This window comes from Desmodus rotundus, chromosome 7 (assembly GCF_022682495.2).
Source record: "Desmodus rotundus isolate HL8 chromosome 7, HLdesRot8A.1, whole genome shotgun sequence".
Lineage (NCBI taxonomy): Eukaryota > Metazoa > Chordata > Mammalia > Chiroptera > Phyllostomidae > Desmodus > Desmodus rotundus.
Window position 1 is genome coordinate 55,677,718 of NC_071393.1, and position 17,901 is coordinate 55,695,618.

A 17,901-nucleotide genomic window follows, 5' to 3' on the forward strand; every position below is an offset into this window, starting at 1 on the left:
GCTTTCAGTTTCATCTCCGCTTACACTGTGTGATTTGGTTGATTCATTCTTTCTACTTCTCCTTATAATGTGCAAAATATTAAAGCAGATTAAAATTTTTTAACGTCAGGAAATTTAAGCTTTCTGAGCGGAAAAATGTTTCTTTAAAAGTTGGGTAGGAAACAGATCCAATATGACTTTTCACTCATTTAAAAATACACCCTAAGCACCTACTACAGAGGTAGGTAGGTTCTGCTTAGGGGTTAGTAAGTTGTCTTTGAAAACTGCACACTAGTCACCAGAGAGCCCAGGAGAGGCCCCGCCCTCAGAGAGGCGGGGCAACGAACGACCAGAACGTCCCTCCGCACTGTCGTGCTTCGGATTCCCTGCGCTCTGAGGACCGAGCTTGCCTGGCGCGCGGCCTGAACCCGTGAGGTCGCCGCAGAGCCCGAGCCATGGCTGAAAGCGGCCGGACACCTCAGGCCCGGGCGCTCCTGCAGCAGTGCCTGCACGCCCGGCTGCAAGTGCGCCCTGCGGAGGGGGACACCGCGGCCCAGTGGGTGGAGGTAACGTCGGCTCTGCGCTCCAGTCATCCTCCGGCGCAGGGGCGGTTCCTGCGGCGTCGCGTCGGTGACTTGCTCCTCCTCCCGCCCCCCTTCCCAGCGTCTTTCTGGGAGCCGGCCGCGTGGCTCTCAGCCCGCGCCGTGGGTGGCACGGGACTTCTGGCCAGTCTGCCCAAAGCTGCCCACAATGGTCTGCCTGTCTGTGTCTCAGCCCTGCCCCACCAGCCTCACTCCTTCTTCCTCTGACTTACTCCTGCAGAGAAGGAGCATGTTCCCTGCTTGGTACCTCGGGAATTTGAACTTCCTCTCACTGTGCGCCTGCCGGAGCTTGGCAGACTTCAGACCTATTTTGTCTCCGATCTCTCGCTTAAAAGAGTCTAAAGGCCATGCCACGCCCTTTGCTTGCTGTGCTTGGGTCGAGCTAGTGGGTTGATTTATTGCGAACACTAAAGTCCGTTTTGACTTTATTTCCTTGTTAAGGTTGATTGCACCTGCATCAACAGAGAAATGAGATTTTCCAAGAAGCAATTCTTTTGTAAAGGAACTTTTAAAAGTTTGACTTATTTCCAAATAGCAACAAAGGCCACTGTTACAATACCGTTTTGTTATGGAACGCATTTCCTCCAAAGAATTTAAAACGTTTACACCAATATGATTTCCTTCTATTTGTATACTTGCCTTTTTGAGAAAGCCTGCCCCTGCTTTTGCAAGAACAAATAAGATGTTATTTGAAGCGCCTGACTTATTTTTGGAGTAAGATGAAATGAGGAAGAATGTTAGTTCATAATTAAGACTTTTTGGAGGTCCTAGTAAATGTAGGAGCATCACATACACTCATCTTACCTGCAGGATTTGGTCCCAGATCTAACATCCCTTAACACAGTCATAGCCATTATTTTAAATGACTATCCATAAACTATGATGTGGGTGATTATTCTTATATCAGAATCTCTTACCCTCTGCTAACTTGGAAATAGAAGCATAAACGTTCCTATATTTCCCCTCCCCTTTTCTTTCTGAAAAACTCACGTTTCTTATTTCTTATTTTCTTAGTGGCCTTTTTTGAGATCTTGATTCCTCTTCCTTATTGAAATTTTATTCTTCCTATTTTTGCCATCGTATCTACAGAACCGCTTATTTTATAGTTGCCTCATAGGACAGTAAATCCAAAACTTGTTAATCCTTAAGATTTCTTCCATGCTTCTTTATCGTTTTATATTCATGCCACATCTCCTTATGCAAAATCACAAACATTTTAGCAGGCTTCCAAACTATCAATCTTCATTTATAATTTTAAAAGCTATTTTAGAGAACTTCCAGACAAGATGGAGGCGTAGGTAGATACACTTTGCCTCCTCACACAACCAAAAGAAGGACAACAACAAATTTAAAACCAAAAAACAACCAGAACTGCCAGAAAATTGAACTGTAGGGAAGTCTGACAACCAAGGAGTTAAAGAAGAAACATTCACTCAGGCCGGTAGGAGGGGCAGAGATGGGCAGCCAGGGTCGAGAGGACTCGCAGCAAGGCAGCGGCTGGTGGACTGGGTGAGGCAATGGCTGGCAGAGCAGGCGGTCCCACATTTGTGTGCAGATAAACCAAGAGTTACAACTGGGAGAGAGACAGACCATGCAACCCAGGGTTCCGGCTCGGGAAAATAAAGCCTCAAAACTTCTGACTAAAAAAACCTGGGGAGGTTGAGGCAGTGGGAGAAACTCCCAGCCTCACAGGAGAGTTCTTGGAGAGACCCAAAGGGTCCTAGAACATACACAAAACCACCCATCCAGGAATCAGCACCAGAAGGGCCCAATTTGCTTGTAGGTAGCTGGGGAAGTGACCGAAAGCCGGGAAAGAGCTGAACAAGTGGCACTGTTCCCTCTGGAACCCCACCCCCCACATACAGTGCCACAACATGCCCCACCCTGGCGAATACCTAAGGTTCTGTCCCTTACTATGTAACAGGCACACTGAGAGGGGAAAAAATGGCCCAAATGAAAGAACAGATCGAAGCTCCAGAAAAAATACAGCTAAGCAACAAAGAGATAGCCAACCTATCAGATGCACAGTTCAAAACACTGGTAATCAGGATGCTCACAGAATTGGTTGAATATGGTCACAAATTAGATGAAAAAATGAAGGCTATGAAAAGTGAAATAAAGGAAAATGTACAGGGAACCAACAGTGACAGGAAGGAAACCAGGACTCAAATCAACGGATTAGACCAGAAGGAAGAAACAAACATTCAACCAGAACAGAATGAAGAAACAAGAGTTCAAAAAAGTGAGGAGAGGCTTAGGAACCTCCAGGACATCTTTAAACGTTCCAACAGCCAAATCATAGGGGTGCCAGAAGGAAAAGAGGAAGACCAAGACATTGAAAGCTTACTTGAAAACATAATGAAGGAGAACTTCCCCAATCTGGCAAAGGAAATAGACTTCCAGGAAGTCCAGGAAGCTCAGAGAGTCCCAAAGAAGTTGGATCCAAGGAAGCACACACCAAGGCACATCATAATTACATTAGCCAAGATGAAAGATAAGGAGAGAATCTTAAAACCAGCAAGAGAAAAGGAGACAGTTACCTACAAAGGACTTCCCATAAGACTATGAGCTGATTTCTCAAACCTTGCAGGCAAGAAGGGTCTGGAAAGAAGTATTCAAAGTCATGAAAGGCAAGGACCTACAACCTAGATTACTCTATCCAGTAAAGCTTTCACTTAGAATGGAAGGGCAGAGAAAGTGCATCCCAGATAAGGTCAAGTTCAAGGAGTGCATCATCACCAAGCCCTTACTATCTGAAATGTTAAAGGGACTTATCTAAGAAAAAGAAGATCAAAACTACGAACAGTAAAATGACAATAAATTCACAACTATCAACAAAACCTAAAAAAACAAAAGCAAACTAAGCAAACTAGAGCAGGAACAGATTCACAGAAATACAGATCACATGGAAGGTTATCAGCAGGGAAGGGGATGGGGGAGAATGGAGGAAAAGGTAGATGGAATAAGAAACATAAATGGTAGGTAGAAAATAGACAGGGGGAGGTTAAGAATAGTATGGAAAATGTAGAAGCCAAAGAAGTTATATGTACCACCCATGGACATGAACTAAGGTGGGGGAATGATGGTGAGAGGGGGGGTACAGGTCGGAAGGGAATAAAGGGGAGAAAAAAATGGGACAACTATAATAGCATAATCAAAAATATATATTTTTTAGAAAGCTATTTTAAAGCTTTGTTTTTCACTCCTACACATTCAAATTAGCATAAAGAGATAGAAAGTAAATTCTCCTCAAGCATCCTCTCCCCTCTTCTATTTTCAAAAGTTCTAATTTCACATGTTTTAATTGTCGGAGATTTGAGGTGGTTTTTCATGTTTTACTTTCCTTCATTTAGAGCAGCGATTTTCAGCCAGTGTGCTGCAAGGCCTTTTACAACATGCAGCACCTGGCTATTTAGTCAGGTGCACTGACCTCTTTTCCCTTAGAAGGTCAAATTAAAAAATGACAGCAGCCAACACAGCAATAGCCATCCGGTGTGAATGAATCAAAATTACACCTTTTTTTTTATGTCACATTGGCAGAAAATGTATTTTTTGGTATGGGGCAGAATTTTAGTAGTTTATGTGTGCTGTGAGATGAAAAAAGTTAAAAATTGCTGATTTAGAGCTTTGCTGTTACAGGCTAATGTTTTTCTTCTGGGGAGGTGAAATTTTTAAGCTACAGTGAGGATTATCTGCACTTTTCTATGTATTTGATGTGTTTTATACCAAAAGAAGCTACAGAGGAAAGCGATTCTGACATGAAGAGGGGGATTTGAAGCGGGTCAATTTAAGGTCTGTAACTGGAATAAATTAAAAGAAAATATTACCCTTATGAGGAGGTATTGTGGGGAATGGAAAGGACAGGTGTCTATTTCTGCAAATAATTAGGTATTTAGTTCTGGCACTGCAAGTACCCAAATATGAATATGCCTGGGATTTTGGCCGTGTTGAAGCAATCCCAGGGGAGAGCCTGGAACAGTGTGGATACTATCATTCAGCCTGCCAGCTCCTTATTGTGAGTGTGCACTGGAGGCTGTTGCCTGTTCCAGAAGCACAATTGTACTTTTTAAAAATTACTTCTTTTCCAGGTAAATCAGGTGTGAGAATAGAACTGCAGTTATATTTACATAAAACACAATGGAAGTAACACATAGATCCTATAAGATACAGTAAAACTTAAATCCAATCCACAGGTAAAATAAATTCTTATTGAATATATACAAACCATCTATAAAGTGCTTTGGGAATTAAAATATAAAATAAATTGTGTTCCAGATCTTAAGTTTATTTTTACATACTCATTTAATGAACACATATATAGCTCTTACTATGAACCAGGCACTATTTTAAGCACCTTACAAGTATTAACTCACTTAATCTTTATAATAGCTCTTGGACTCAACAGGGTTAATCTACAGTATTAAAAAACTTAATGATTTACTAAGCAGCAAAATCAAACTCATTTATCAAGTGTCTTTTTCCATATAGTCCCTATCCTACAGGAGCTAATAAAGAAATATCCAAGTCATTATATAAAGGAAATGAGCTTACATTCTCGGTGACAGACAACCTTGTGATGTTGAACTCAGTATCATAAATGCAGTTTCCAAGGCCTAATAAATATGTTTATTTAAAGCATTTACAATAACAAGAAATAATTGGAAGGTTTATTGAAATAAAGTCAGAGCCTTATTTTCACGATTTGCAAGTAAATCGATCAGGAAGCTCAGGAGAAATAGTAATTGTGTCTTCAGCCGCATGAGATATAATGTGAAGTCATTTGGTGTTGAGTAAGTGGGGCCCTGCAAAGTAAATGTTTTTAAGTCTTGGTCTTGCCTTATAAGGAGGGAAGGAAGTTAGTTCACAGTCTAAAGATTTTGATTAGAAGTAAATGTTTGAAGGTAAAACCTGTGGTCTTCACTGCTGTTGGCTGTATTTTAAACTTAATTTTTGAAAGAAATTATAATTGGGGGGATTGAATATTGAAAAATACTTGTTTTTGCACATATTTAAGAAATCAATATTGTAAAAACTTAATTCTCTTCCTTCGCCTTTAACCTTTGCATCTGTAACAGTTGTGAAATTTTATTCATTTACCTTTGTATCTCTACATTGAAGTTTCTAATCTGAGTTTACTGTGGTGATTTATCACAGGTTCAGAAAGGATTAGTGATCTACGTGTGCTTTTTCAAGGGAGCTGATAAGGAACTTCTTCCCAAAATGGGTATGTGTTTGATGTTTCTTTTTGGGTGAGAATGTGCAGCAATAGTAGGTAAATTTTCAGAAGGGGTAAGTTGTAAATGACTGTACTCTGTACTGTTGTTGACTTTAGCTGTTTGCCTGTTCCAAAGTTTAAAGTAAACAAGTGTGGTAGAATTCTTTTAAAACATCTGCAGCATTTCAGATGGCTTATAGAATGGTTTAGAAAAGTGTATACCACATACAACACACTGACATTCAGACAAAGATACAGAACATTATTGGAAGCAGGGTGGCCACATAGGGAGAAACAGGTGCTGCATTTCTTAATATAGTTCTCTTGTCTCCCAGAGTCCATACAGGGCCATGTAGGTGACACTGGATGTATAAGATGTGGGCCCCTTCAAATCTGGACAGCTCAAGTCGGCATCATTATTATGAAAGAATTTACATTAATCCTTTATGCATTTCTTTGTAGGAAATGTGTATTATATATATATATATATATATATATATATATATATATATATATATAAGGTTCCCCTGATTCTTGAACCAAGCTTAGTGACATCACATCCACACCTCATCCAGGGATGGAAAAAGCATCTCTGAACAGTAATTTACCTGTCTGCAGCTTTCCAGTATACTGGATAGTCCATAGCATTGCACATTCCTTGTGATGATTACATAGGTTCAGATATACCATATTAAATCATAAACTGCCTCAAGACAGTATTCGATATAGTAATCACATCCCCCAAAAAGCCTACAATAATGGCTCTATCCCTAAAATTGGGGATAGGTTAAATATAGGACAGTAGCCATTAGTTTGATTAATAAGATATAAATTAGACAAATGGGCCATTGAATCATGCAGAAAATAACCTAAAAGAGCTTCAAGTAGTGGAACTCAAAGGTAAATAGCCCAGTGAAGAACAGCTTAGACTACTCTTCCTGAAAGTGGCCATAGGTGACCTCTGAAAATGGTTCGCTATCACTTGACCCAGAAAACCCCACAAAATCATGGAAATCAAGAGTTTCAGATCTTTGTGTTCACTTTAAGAGCACTCATGAAACTGCCCAGGTCATCAAAGATATGCATATTCAAAAAGCCACCAAATATCTGAAAGATGCACTATAAAGAAGCAATGTGTCCCATGCCATCGGTACAGTGGTGGAGGTGGTAGGTGTGCCCAGGCCAAACAATGGGGCCTGACACAGGGTCAGTGGCCCAAAAAGAGTGCTGAATTTTTGCTGCACATGCTTTAAAATGCAGACAGTAACTGAACTTACGGGTTGAGATGTAGATTCTCTGGTCATTGAGCACATCCAGGTGAACAAAGCCCCCAAGATGCAGCGTAGAACTTCCAGAGCTCATTGGCAATGAACCCACACATGAGCCCTCCCTGCTGCAATGAGAGGACACTTACTGAAGAAGAGAAGGTTGTTCCTAAACCAGAAGAGGAGGTTGCACAGAGGAAAATATCCCAGAAGAAACTGAAGAAACAAAACACAAAAGTTTATGGCCTGGGAGTAGATCCAACATAAAATAAATACTAATATAAATGAATGAATGAATGAATGAACAGCTTAGACTAAAGGCTAAAACTCCTACAGGGAGTTATACTGAGACATGGAACATCTTTGACAATTTGTCCAAAGATGGAAAAGAGACTCAAAAAGGGACCTACGGTAGGTGAGGAGGGAAGGCCAGTAACTATAATGGTTTAAGATGTGAATCTGGGGGATGATAGGGAGTTTAGAGAAAGTGAAATGAGGGCTCCCATTGTATAGGTTACTTACCAGCACTTAATGCTCAGGAATTGTGCATGCTGTTCATTTTCCTGAGTTAATATTTTTGCCTTGAATTCTGTCTGTATTAAACATAAAACAGTTTAGTAGAAATCTTCAATAACAGAAAGAGAATCTTTGTCATTGTGATTTAAGATTGACTTTTATATATTCTTAAATGGATATCAAATCATAAGATGAAATGAACCAACCACAATAAGCTGCATTGGGTTTTATAGTAATTAAGTCCTGTGTGCTTCCAAAACTGTCTTCCTGAGTTCACTTTGAATACATGTATAAAATGTGGTGAATTAAAAACACTGAAGAGGTTCACCTTAACTCTTTTTTTCTCTTTTTTTAAGTTATATTTTATTGTTTATGCTATTACAGTTGTCCCAATTTTTCCCCTCCACCCAGCTCCCACTCACTCCCTTAGGCAATCCCCACACCGTTGTCCATGCCCATGGGTCATGCGTGTATGATCTCTGGCCACGCTGTTCCCTGTGCTGTACCTTACAGCCCCAGGACTATTCTGTAACTATCAATTTATACTTCTTAATCCCTCACCCTTTTCACCCAGCCCCTCGCCCCACCCTCATTTCTGGCAACCATCAAAACATTCTCTGTATCTATGATTCTGATTCTGTTTCTGTTTCGACTTTAACTCTTAATGGATAGTCTAATACAAAGCTTTATATATCCTATTTCTCAGTGAAGAACTGTGACTTTAAGAATCACAATCTGCTGGTGTCAGTTATAAGCAAAATAAGCCCATCTATTATGGATAGCATCAGTTTGTACTTCCCTCTGTTCCAGGAGGCAAAGTAAGCCAGTATGATGGGATTCTCTTAAACCCCACCTCGTACTAATTACATGGATTCAGATCTTTTCCAATCAAATCATGTGCCCTTGAGAACATAGAAACCAGTTATCCATAAAGTCTGAAATAACATGGCTAATATGGAGATGTTCTGAATCTTCCTCAATTCATCTTCAGTATAATTGGGCTGAGATCCAGGGATCTGTCAAAAGCTAACTTCCCATCTACATCATTAGAGAATCTTGATTGGTAACCTGTCTTAGGATCTTTGAGTTTCCAACATGCCACTCATTTTAATTCTACTTATTGACAATTTGTATTTATGTTATATTTACTTCTGCATACTGATATTTATATACCAACAGCATTAATTGAATTCCCAGTCATAGCCTGTAGAGGGAGTTGTATGGAAGTATAATAACTTGTGCCCTGGCCTGTTATTCCAAAATTACTTCCCTACTCTGTTACTGGCCTGAGGCCTGGATAGCTAGATGGTGAGTTCCACTGAGATGAAGTGCTCTGGGGAGTTAATTTCCTTAGAAGCAATGAATAAGGACTCCTGGCTATATAGCCAAGTCCTACTTGTAATAGAGAATACTAAAGTTTTTTTTTTTTAAGATTTTGTTTATTTATGTTTAGAGAGCGGGGAAGGGAAGAAGAAAGAGAGGGAGAGAAACATCAATGTGTGGTTGCCTCTCGCTCATCCCCCCACTGGGGACCTGGCCTGCAACCCAGGCATGCACCCTGACTGGGAATCAAACTGGTGACCCTTTGGTTCTCAGGCCAGCACTCAATCTACTGAGCCACACCAGCCAGAGTGAGATATTTTCAAATAGATATTAGTTAAGTGAAAATTGATAGTGCATAGCTCAGGAATTCATTGGATGGTCACCTCAGCAGGATTTACCAGGTTAATTACCTGATTTGTAGAATGGAGCAACCATCCTGAATCCTTACTAATAGTTTTACAGACCCTGTGATAATTGAAACCATTGACTACCCCACCAGAAAGCTTACCTTTCCAAACCTAAATATTGGGCAGGAGTTTGAGGTATATATAGTTTATTTTATCATTCGTTTTCTCAGGACTATTGTTTACAAGCAGAAGCTAGTTATACTTTATAGAGGTAGGAGGATCCTAAAGCTATTTATATTGGGCATTTCTTTTGATTATTGTTTTGAAAATGGCTAATGCTGAGATGCAAAGGTTTTCTAAGTCTAGATTTTTTGATAGACATCAATATTTATGGTGATTTTGATATGTATTAGCTATGAGTATTAATATCATAAGTACCATAAAAATAATAATACCATTGTATGTTTGTGAAGATAATATCAGTAAGTCTAAACCTTTGGATATACTTTTTCAGTTGTAACAATGAATTTCTTTTCTTTTTTTTCAATTTGCCAAGATTTATTGAGTACCTACTATATATGTGCAAAACTGGGTGTTGTCAAAATATGTGTATAAAAAGTAGACTCAGTTCAATTTAAGAAACATCTATTATGTGTAAGCCACTAAAATTTGGCTCTGGCTTTCATGTCATACAAACCAGTGGGACAGCAGCTTGGCAAGATCAAGGATGTGTAGATAAAAATCTAGCACTGTGAAACATTGGTTGAGGTTCTCCAAGTTCATTTTTGTTTGGATGGGATGTCTACTTACAGAATGAAAGTTACTGCTTTTATTTTTGTAATATTTTATTGTTTATGCTATATCAGTTGTCCCAATATTTTCCCCCAAGTAACAATAAATTTCTGATGATTCTTGCTTTCACCTTTACTCTTCTCCCATGGGTTATATTCGTCAGTTTTAATAGTGCCTTTGAGATTAAAAAATTATAAAACCAGCTGGTTTATAATAGGATCGAACCTGGTACCTTTGTCTCAGAACTCTAGGCAACTAAGTTTAAAATAATAAATGCACTAAGATTTTTATTTAATATTCTTTGTTATGAAGCAGAATTTGGTATGAGGAGGATTTATCTCAGTCTTTTTCTAATGGTGTTTGCTTATGAAATGTAAAAAGGAACAAGGAGGCAAAATCTTCTCATGTATCCCTTGGGGCAACAATATTTTCAGGTTTTGGTTTACAGTTCATTTGGTCCTTTCCGGATGAACTACTCATTAGGCAGTCTTAACTGCCAAGTCACATTTAAAGCATCATGCCATTTTCTGCATGAAATTTGCCTTATTTTCATGCTTAGATCATTCAGCTTAGTGAAGCAGTTTTTAAGATCTAACTAGAGACTTTGGGTAAAAAGCATGAGCAGACAAACTGAGTTTTTAAGTATGAGATTTTTCTGACTAGAAAATTGTTGGTTTTCTTTTTTTTTTCTTCATTTGGTTTTCACTTCAAAACGTTTTCCCTTTCTTCCCCACCCAGTTAGTACACTGTTAAATGTGAAATTAAGTGAAACAGAAAACGGCAAGCACGTCTCTATATTGGATCTACCTGGCAACATTCTGATTATCCCTCAAGCCACCCTTGGAGGGAAAGTAAAAGGAAGAAACATGCAGTATCACTCTAACTCTGGAAAAGAAGAAGGGTTAGAACTTTATTCCCAATTTGTGACTTTATGTGAAAAAGAATTAGCTGCTAACAGCAAGTGTGCGGAAGCTGGGGTTGTGGTGGAACATGGCACTTATGGGAACAGGCAGGTGTTAAAGTTGGATACCAATGGACCATTCACACACCTGATTGAGTTTTGAAAAATTAAAAGTCTGTCTCTACAACTGTTTTCTGGTATAAAATGACCGGGACTGTAATTAGATTCCCCCACCCTTCTTGAATAAACTGATCTGCAGCATTTTTAAACAAGAAATCCTGGGTCCCGTTCCTCACTCTGCAGCCTGCTGATTGAATAACCTTGCTAGTCACCTAAACTCTGGACCTCAGTCATCGATCATTCTGCTTTTCCTTACACTTCGACTTGAAATTTTGAGAAATGCTTTCTGTTTACTTTATGGTCATTGTGGAATGTTCTTGGAGTACTGTATTTAAGTATTTTGCAATGAAGAGTTTTGTGCAATCCAGAAAAATACATTTCAAAAAAAGAAGAATATATTTCTTATACCACTAAATGTATGTAATATGTAATAAAAATAACAAAATTGGGGAAAATCCAGCACAAACCAATTGTAGTTTTGTCAGTTTTGTTTTTACTATTCAGTTTTCTATATTTTGAATGAAAAACTATGCAATTTATTATTCCTTTTAATATCTATGAAAATTTAATATGGAAATGTTACTGTGTATTATATTACTTCCCAAGCATATCCAATGTTTTAAAATTATTTTAAGAATGTTTAGTTGACATAGGAATAGATATGAGGTATTAAAAGTTGTTTTTATTTAACATACCAATGGGTTAATATTCTGTTTCTCAGTTTTTACCAAAACAATGTATGTCTCATATTTTGTCTTCCCCCTTTTTTCCCCGCTCCAACCAACTGAGCCACTAGGCCAGGGCAGTCTTTCACTTTTAAAAGTTACTGTGTCAAGAAACTAGTGTTAGTTTATATTGTAATTTTTTTTTAGGAAGTTCCTTTGTTGTTGAATTAGATTGCTATAAAGGGAAGAAAATGGGAAGCTTTTCTACGGCAATTATTTGAAAACCAGTTCACTTGTTCATTTCGCATTATCTACTTAATGATTTGAAGACAGTTTAATTTTTTCTGTTAGTGAACTTGCCTGTTGCCCACCCCCCACCTCAAAATTTATATGTTGTAGTCCCCAATATTGAAGTCCCCAATGTGATGGTATTTGGAAATGGGGTCCTTTGGGAGTAATTAGGGTTAATGAGGTCATGGGAGTGGAGCCTTCATAATGGTATTAGCATCCTCATAAGAAGAAACACCAGAGAACTTGCTCACTGTCTGCCCACCATGTGAGGATGCAGTGAGGAGGGGGCCATTTAGAAGCCAGGAAGAGAACCCTTACCAGAAACTGACCTTGCTGCCACCTTGATCTCAAACTTCTAACCACCACAACTCTGAGAAAATAAATTTGTTTCAGCCACCTAGTTTATAGTATTTTGTTATGACAGCCCAAGCTGAGACAGTGGCAAAAGATAAACAGCTCGTCAAGTAGACTTTTCAAAGACAAGAGAGGAAGATGTGTAAGAGAGTGAAATAATAAATGAATCAATAAAATGTTAAAATTATTTTTGCAAACTCCTCTGATATGATTTAAAAAGATATGTTTCTGCCCTGGCTGGGTAGCTCAGTTGGTTGGAGTGACATCCCAATGCACCAAGGTTGCAAGTTCGATCCCTGGTCAGGGCACATATAGGTGAGTGGATGGATAGGTGGAGCAACAGGTCAGTATTTCTCTCTCTTTTTCTCTAAAATCAATAAAATAAATAAATAAAAATAAAAAGATTTTTCTTACTGTGGTTTTAAGTGACATTGAGCATTGTTTCATATGTCTGTTGGCCATCTGTATGTCCTCTTTGGAGAAGTGTCTTTTCAGATCCTTTGCCCATTTCTTAATTGGGTTGTTTGTCTTCTTGGTCTTGAGTTCTGTAAGTTCTTTATATATTTTGAAAATTAACCACTTATCAGATATATCATCGGCAAATATGTTCTCCCATTCAGTGGGTTCCTTTGCACTTTGTTGATGGTTTCTTTTGTTGTGTAAACACCTTTTATTTTGATGTAGTCCTGTTTGTTTTTTCCTTATTTCCCTTGCCTAAGGAGATATATCAGCAAAAATATTGCTATGAGAAAGGTCTGAAATTTTACTGCCTATGTTTTCTTCTAGTATTTTTATGATTTCAAAACTTACATTTAAGTCTTTAATCCAATTTTAGCTTATTCTGGTATATGGTATAAGTTGGTGGTCTGGTTTCAAGTTTTAGCATGGTTATCTGTCCAATTTTCCTAACACCATTTGTCAAAATGGCTATTATCAATAAATCAACAAACAAGTGCTGGCAAGGATGTGGAGAAGAGAGAACCCTTGTGTGTTGTTGCTGGGAATGCAGACTGGTATGGCCACTGTGGGAAACAATATAGGGTTTTCTCAAAAAATTAAAAATTGAACTGCCTTTTAACCAAGCAATTCCCACTTCTGGTGATATATCTGAAGAAACCTGAAACACTAATTTGAAAGAATATATGGATACGCATCCCTATGTTCATTGCAGCATTATTTGCAATAACCAAGATCTGGAAGCAGCCTAAGTGCCCACGAGTAGCTAAAATAGCTGTGGTACATTTACACAATGGAATACTACTTGGCCATCAAAAAAGGAAATCTTGGAAGGACCTGGAGATTATAATGCTAAGTGAAATAAGCCAGTCAGAGAAAGACAAAAACCATATGATCTCACTTATGTGTGGAATGTAATGAACAAAAACTGATGAACAAAACAGAAACAGAGGCATGGATACATGGAACAGACTGACAGCTGTCAGAGGGGAGGGGGTTGAGGGCCTGGATGGAAGAAGAGGAAGGGATTAAGCAAATGAACACATAGACACAGACAAAGCTGTAGTGATAGCTAGAAAGAAATGGGGGTGGGGGTAGGTGGAGGTGGACAAAGGCAGCGGGGGGTGGGGGGGATGGGGACAGAAAGAGACTTCACTCTTGCCGATATGCTCAGAATGCAGTGTGCAGATGATGTTCTGTTGGGTTGTACACTTGAAACCTCCATGGATTTGTGAACCAGTGTCACCCCAATAAATTCAATTAAAAAATAAAGGTAAAATACAAGGATAAAAATAAATTATTTTAAAGAGTAAGAAGTAAAAACCAAATAATTCTAATTACCAAAAAGATGAAGAGATTAACTTGAATAAACAAGTAACTGCTGAAAATTCTTAGTCTTATTTCTTTGGTTGTGTGTTCCTAAGATACTTTAAATTTGTATCACAAAAAATCATATTTTCTGTATATTCTTCCTGTACTGTTTTAGAAGTTGAGAATCAATATCTGGCTTGGTAATGAGCTCTTTGTCCTTAACTTTTGCTGTATTGATTCACAATACACTTACTGAAATGTAATAAACTATTCATAAACTTGCAAACTCCAATTTTATCAAAGCTTCTCCAAGGAGCTGTATATATCTTTCAAAAAGATTATGTGTTTCCTATTTTAAATCATTTTGATTTTGTGTGTAGGTAAAATGCTGACTCACAGCCCTAGATTGCTCTTTTATAGTTCAGGCAATTATCCTTTTTTAAAAAATTGCTTGAGAGTAAGAGTTTCAACCACATGAAGGGTTATTAAGCAGAAAGTGATGGCCAAGTTTTTCCTTTCCAAGGGGCTGGAACAGGAGGCAAGGGCAAAAGAAATACATATGAAAATAACTTCACCTTGGCTTTCTGTAGCTCCTCTGGCCCAAGGTGCTCAAAGAACTTTCAATAAAAATCTCATTTTATCTTCTTAGTGCTGTGGAAAGTAAGACAGTGCTTAAAAAATTTTCCCAACGTCACACAGTAGGGAGGAATAATTTCCATCTTCCTGGCTTTTCTTATAGTAAGAGTTGTTAAATTGATCATGATGAAAGTTTAGCATCTCTCAGTGTTGATCTTTTGATAAAGAATAGCAAATACATTTTTTTAAGATTTTATTTATTTATTTTTAGAGAAAAGGGAAGGAGAAAGAGGGGGAGAAACATCGATGTGCGGTTGCCTCTCACACACCCCCAACTGGACACCTGGCCTGCAACCCAGGCACGTGCCTTGACTGGGATCGAACCAGCGACCTTCTGGTTTGCAGGCCCGCATTCAGTCCACTGAGCTACACCAGCCAGGGCAAGGTCTATTTTTTAAATTAGGTGGCAGAATTATGAAATAAGTCTCAAGGATGCAACATACACATGGAACATAGTTGATAATACTTCAATAACTGTATGATGTAGGGGGTGTACTAACCATGGTGAAGACTTTGTAAGGTATATAAATGTCTAATCACTATATTATGTACCTGCAATTAATATATATATGTCAACTATAATTTTAAAATAAAAGGTAAATTAGGTGATAGGGTTACCATAATTTACATGCCTTCTGCCTCTGTTTTTCTAAGATTCTAGAAATTTTTACTTCTAGAAATCACTTACTTCTAAATACTATTTTATCTGCCCATTTAGAGACTTAATGGATTTAGTTATAGAAAATGCTGTATATAAGAAATGGACTACCAATGAATGTGGTTTTAATATCTTGAGTATATACAGCGTAAAATCAAACACACTTTTAAGGCCATCTATGAATAATGCCTGTATTATGATGATTCATTGACTCCATAATGAAAGAACTAAACTTACCAAATGTAAGGATCAAATACTGTAGAATCCTGTGCCACTTGTTTTGGAGAGTAAGAACTCATACTGGTGTTACGTCAAATTTTTACTATATGATTAACACTGCAGAGGAACTGATTTGTTATAGTTAAATTTATGAAAATAACATGTGCAGGAGTGCCTTATTTATTAATTTATTGAAATAAGACTTGCCCTGGCTGGTGTGGCTCAGTTGGTTGAGCTTCATTCCACAAAGCAAAAGGTTGACAGTTTGGTTCCAGGTCAGGGCACATGCCTGGATTGCAGGTTCAGTCCCTGGTTGCGGTGGGTACGAGAGGCAAGCAATCGATATTTCTCTTGCACATCGATGTTTCTCCCCATCACTTTCTCCCTCCCTTCCCCTCTCTCTAAAAATAAATAAATAAAATCTTTAAAAAGTAATAAGGCTAGCTTCTGAAGAACTAGAAAAGTAACACTTTTCATTTTGAAGTCACATGTTGATGACTTTATTTATTTATTTACTTTTTAAAAAATCCTCACCCAAGGGCATGCTTATTGATTTCAGAGAGATGAAGGGAGAGACAGGGAGAGAAACATTGATGTGAGAAATATCGATCAGCTGCTTCACACATGCCCCTACCAGGAATTGCACTGGCAACCCAGGCATGTGCCCTGACTGGGAATCAAACTAGTGTGACCGGTTTACAGTACAACACTCCAACCACTAAGCCACACCAGCCAGGGCACACCTTGAGGACTTTAGAAGTCCATTTTGATAATCCTCCGTTTATTCTCCCTCCTTTTTCTATTCCTTTTTTTTTGCAGACCATCTTCAAGGTAATGTTTGTAGAACGTTTCTTTCCACTGTTCAGAAACCTCTAACTCTTTTTATCTACAGGGCAAAGTCTAAACTTCAGAGGTTGGCCTGAAGACTCTCCGTACTCCAGGAGTGAATGAACTCCTGCAGGGAAAATTGTAGAGGACCAAAGTCAGGATCTTAAGAAAGCATAAAGAAAGGATAACATATAAGAAGCCAAAGGATACTACAGTCGTCCCCCCCAGCTACAGTTTTGCTTTCTATGGTTTCCATTACCCACAATTAACTGCAGTCCAAAAATAGTAAATAGAAAGTTTTGGAAATAAGCAATTCATATGTTTTAAATTGCATGCCATTCTTAGTAGTGTGATGAAGTCTCGTGCCATCCTGCTTTATCCAACCTGGGACATAAATCTTCTCCTTGTCAGTGTGTCTAAGCTGTATACATTACCTGCCACTTAGTCATTTAGTAGCCGGCCGTCTCTAATAACCCTTGATCGTGGTTATCAGATCAGTTTTCAGAGAGAGAGAGAGACCACATTTACTTAACTTTTATTAAAGTATATTGTTATTATAATTGTTAGATTTTATTATTTGTTGTTACTCTCTTACTGTGGCTAATTTGTAAATTAAACTTTACCATTGAATGTATAGGAAAAAAACCTTTTTTGAAATTTAAGTACTATCAGTGATTTCAGGCACCCACTGGGTGTCTTGGAACATATCCCCCACAGATAAGGGGGCCTACTGTAATAGAGATCAGAATGGTAGAGAGAACCAGAAAAATGCATTGCTAACAGAAAACAGCTTTCAAGATGTACAATAAGCAGTGACAAAGTCAGTGCCAAATACTGAAGAAAGATTGAATAACAAAGACTGAGAGATCTCTGGGCCCAGCAGTTAGGTGTTTTTGAGTTTATGGGAAATGGGGGTGTGTTGCAGCCCTTCAAGGCCTGGCAGGTGTGTGGCATTCACCAGACAGAAAATATCCACGGAGCCATTGGGATGTCTGGCACGCCTTTATTCGTGGGTGGGTGAGCCACGCACACTGCAAGCTGTGTGTCTATCAGCATGTCTCATGCCATGGCCCTTGCTCCCCAGCATAGCACCCATCGTGGCACCTGTCACCTTGCGTGTGTCTCTCATCATCACTCCAGCAGGAGTCCCTACCTGTTTAAGTACCAGAGGGGGACAGAGCCGGAAAACTGCCAGAACATTACATAACATAACATAATTCTGTGCATATGAGCCCAGAACAGTTTGGGAACAGTTTGTCAGACCCAGTCTCAAGGCTACGAGAACAGTAGTTATCAGGCCCCTGCAAGGCTGTGGGAACACTGCTTCCCTTGGTTACCCAGACACCTGGGTGAGGAAGCCAGACTGCCTCCACTTACCCTACGGGGGTAACATTTCAATAGCTAGTAGAAGTAAAGATTCTTA

At 38.7% G+C, this 17,901-nt stretch overlaps 1 protein-coding gene across 1 annotated transcript; it reads left to right on the forward strand.

Annotated features, from left to right (window-relative positions):
• Positions 1-324: 324 nt before the first annotated feature.
• Positions 325-13,842, forward strand: DTD2 (D-aminoacyl-tRNA deacylase 2). The gene is made up of 3 exons (XM_024551276.4): positions 325-545; positions 5,736-5,805; positions 10,778-13,842. Exons 1-3 carry the CDS (start codon positions 435-437, stop codon positions 11,101-11,103), a joined length of 507 nt encoding a protein of 168 aa, XP_024407044.2. The 5' UTR covers positions 325-434; the 3' UTR covers positions 11,104-13,842.
• Positions 13,843-17,901: the final 4,059 nt, after the last annotated feature.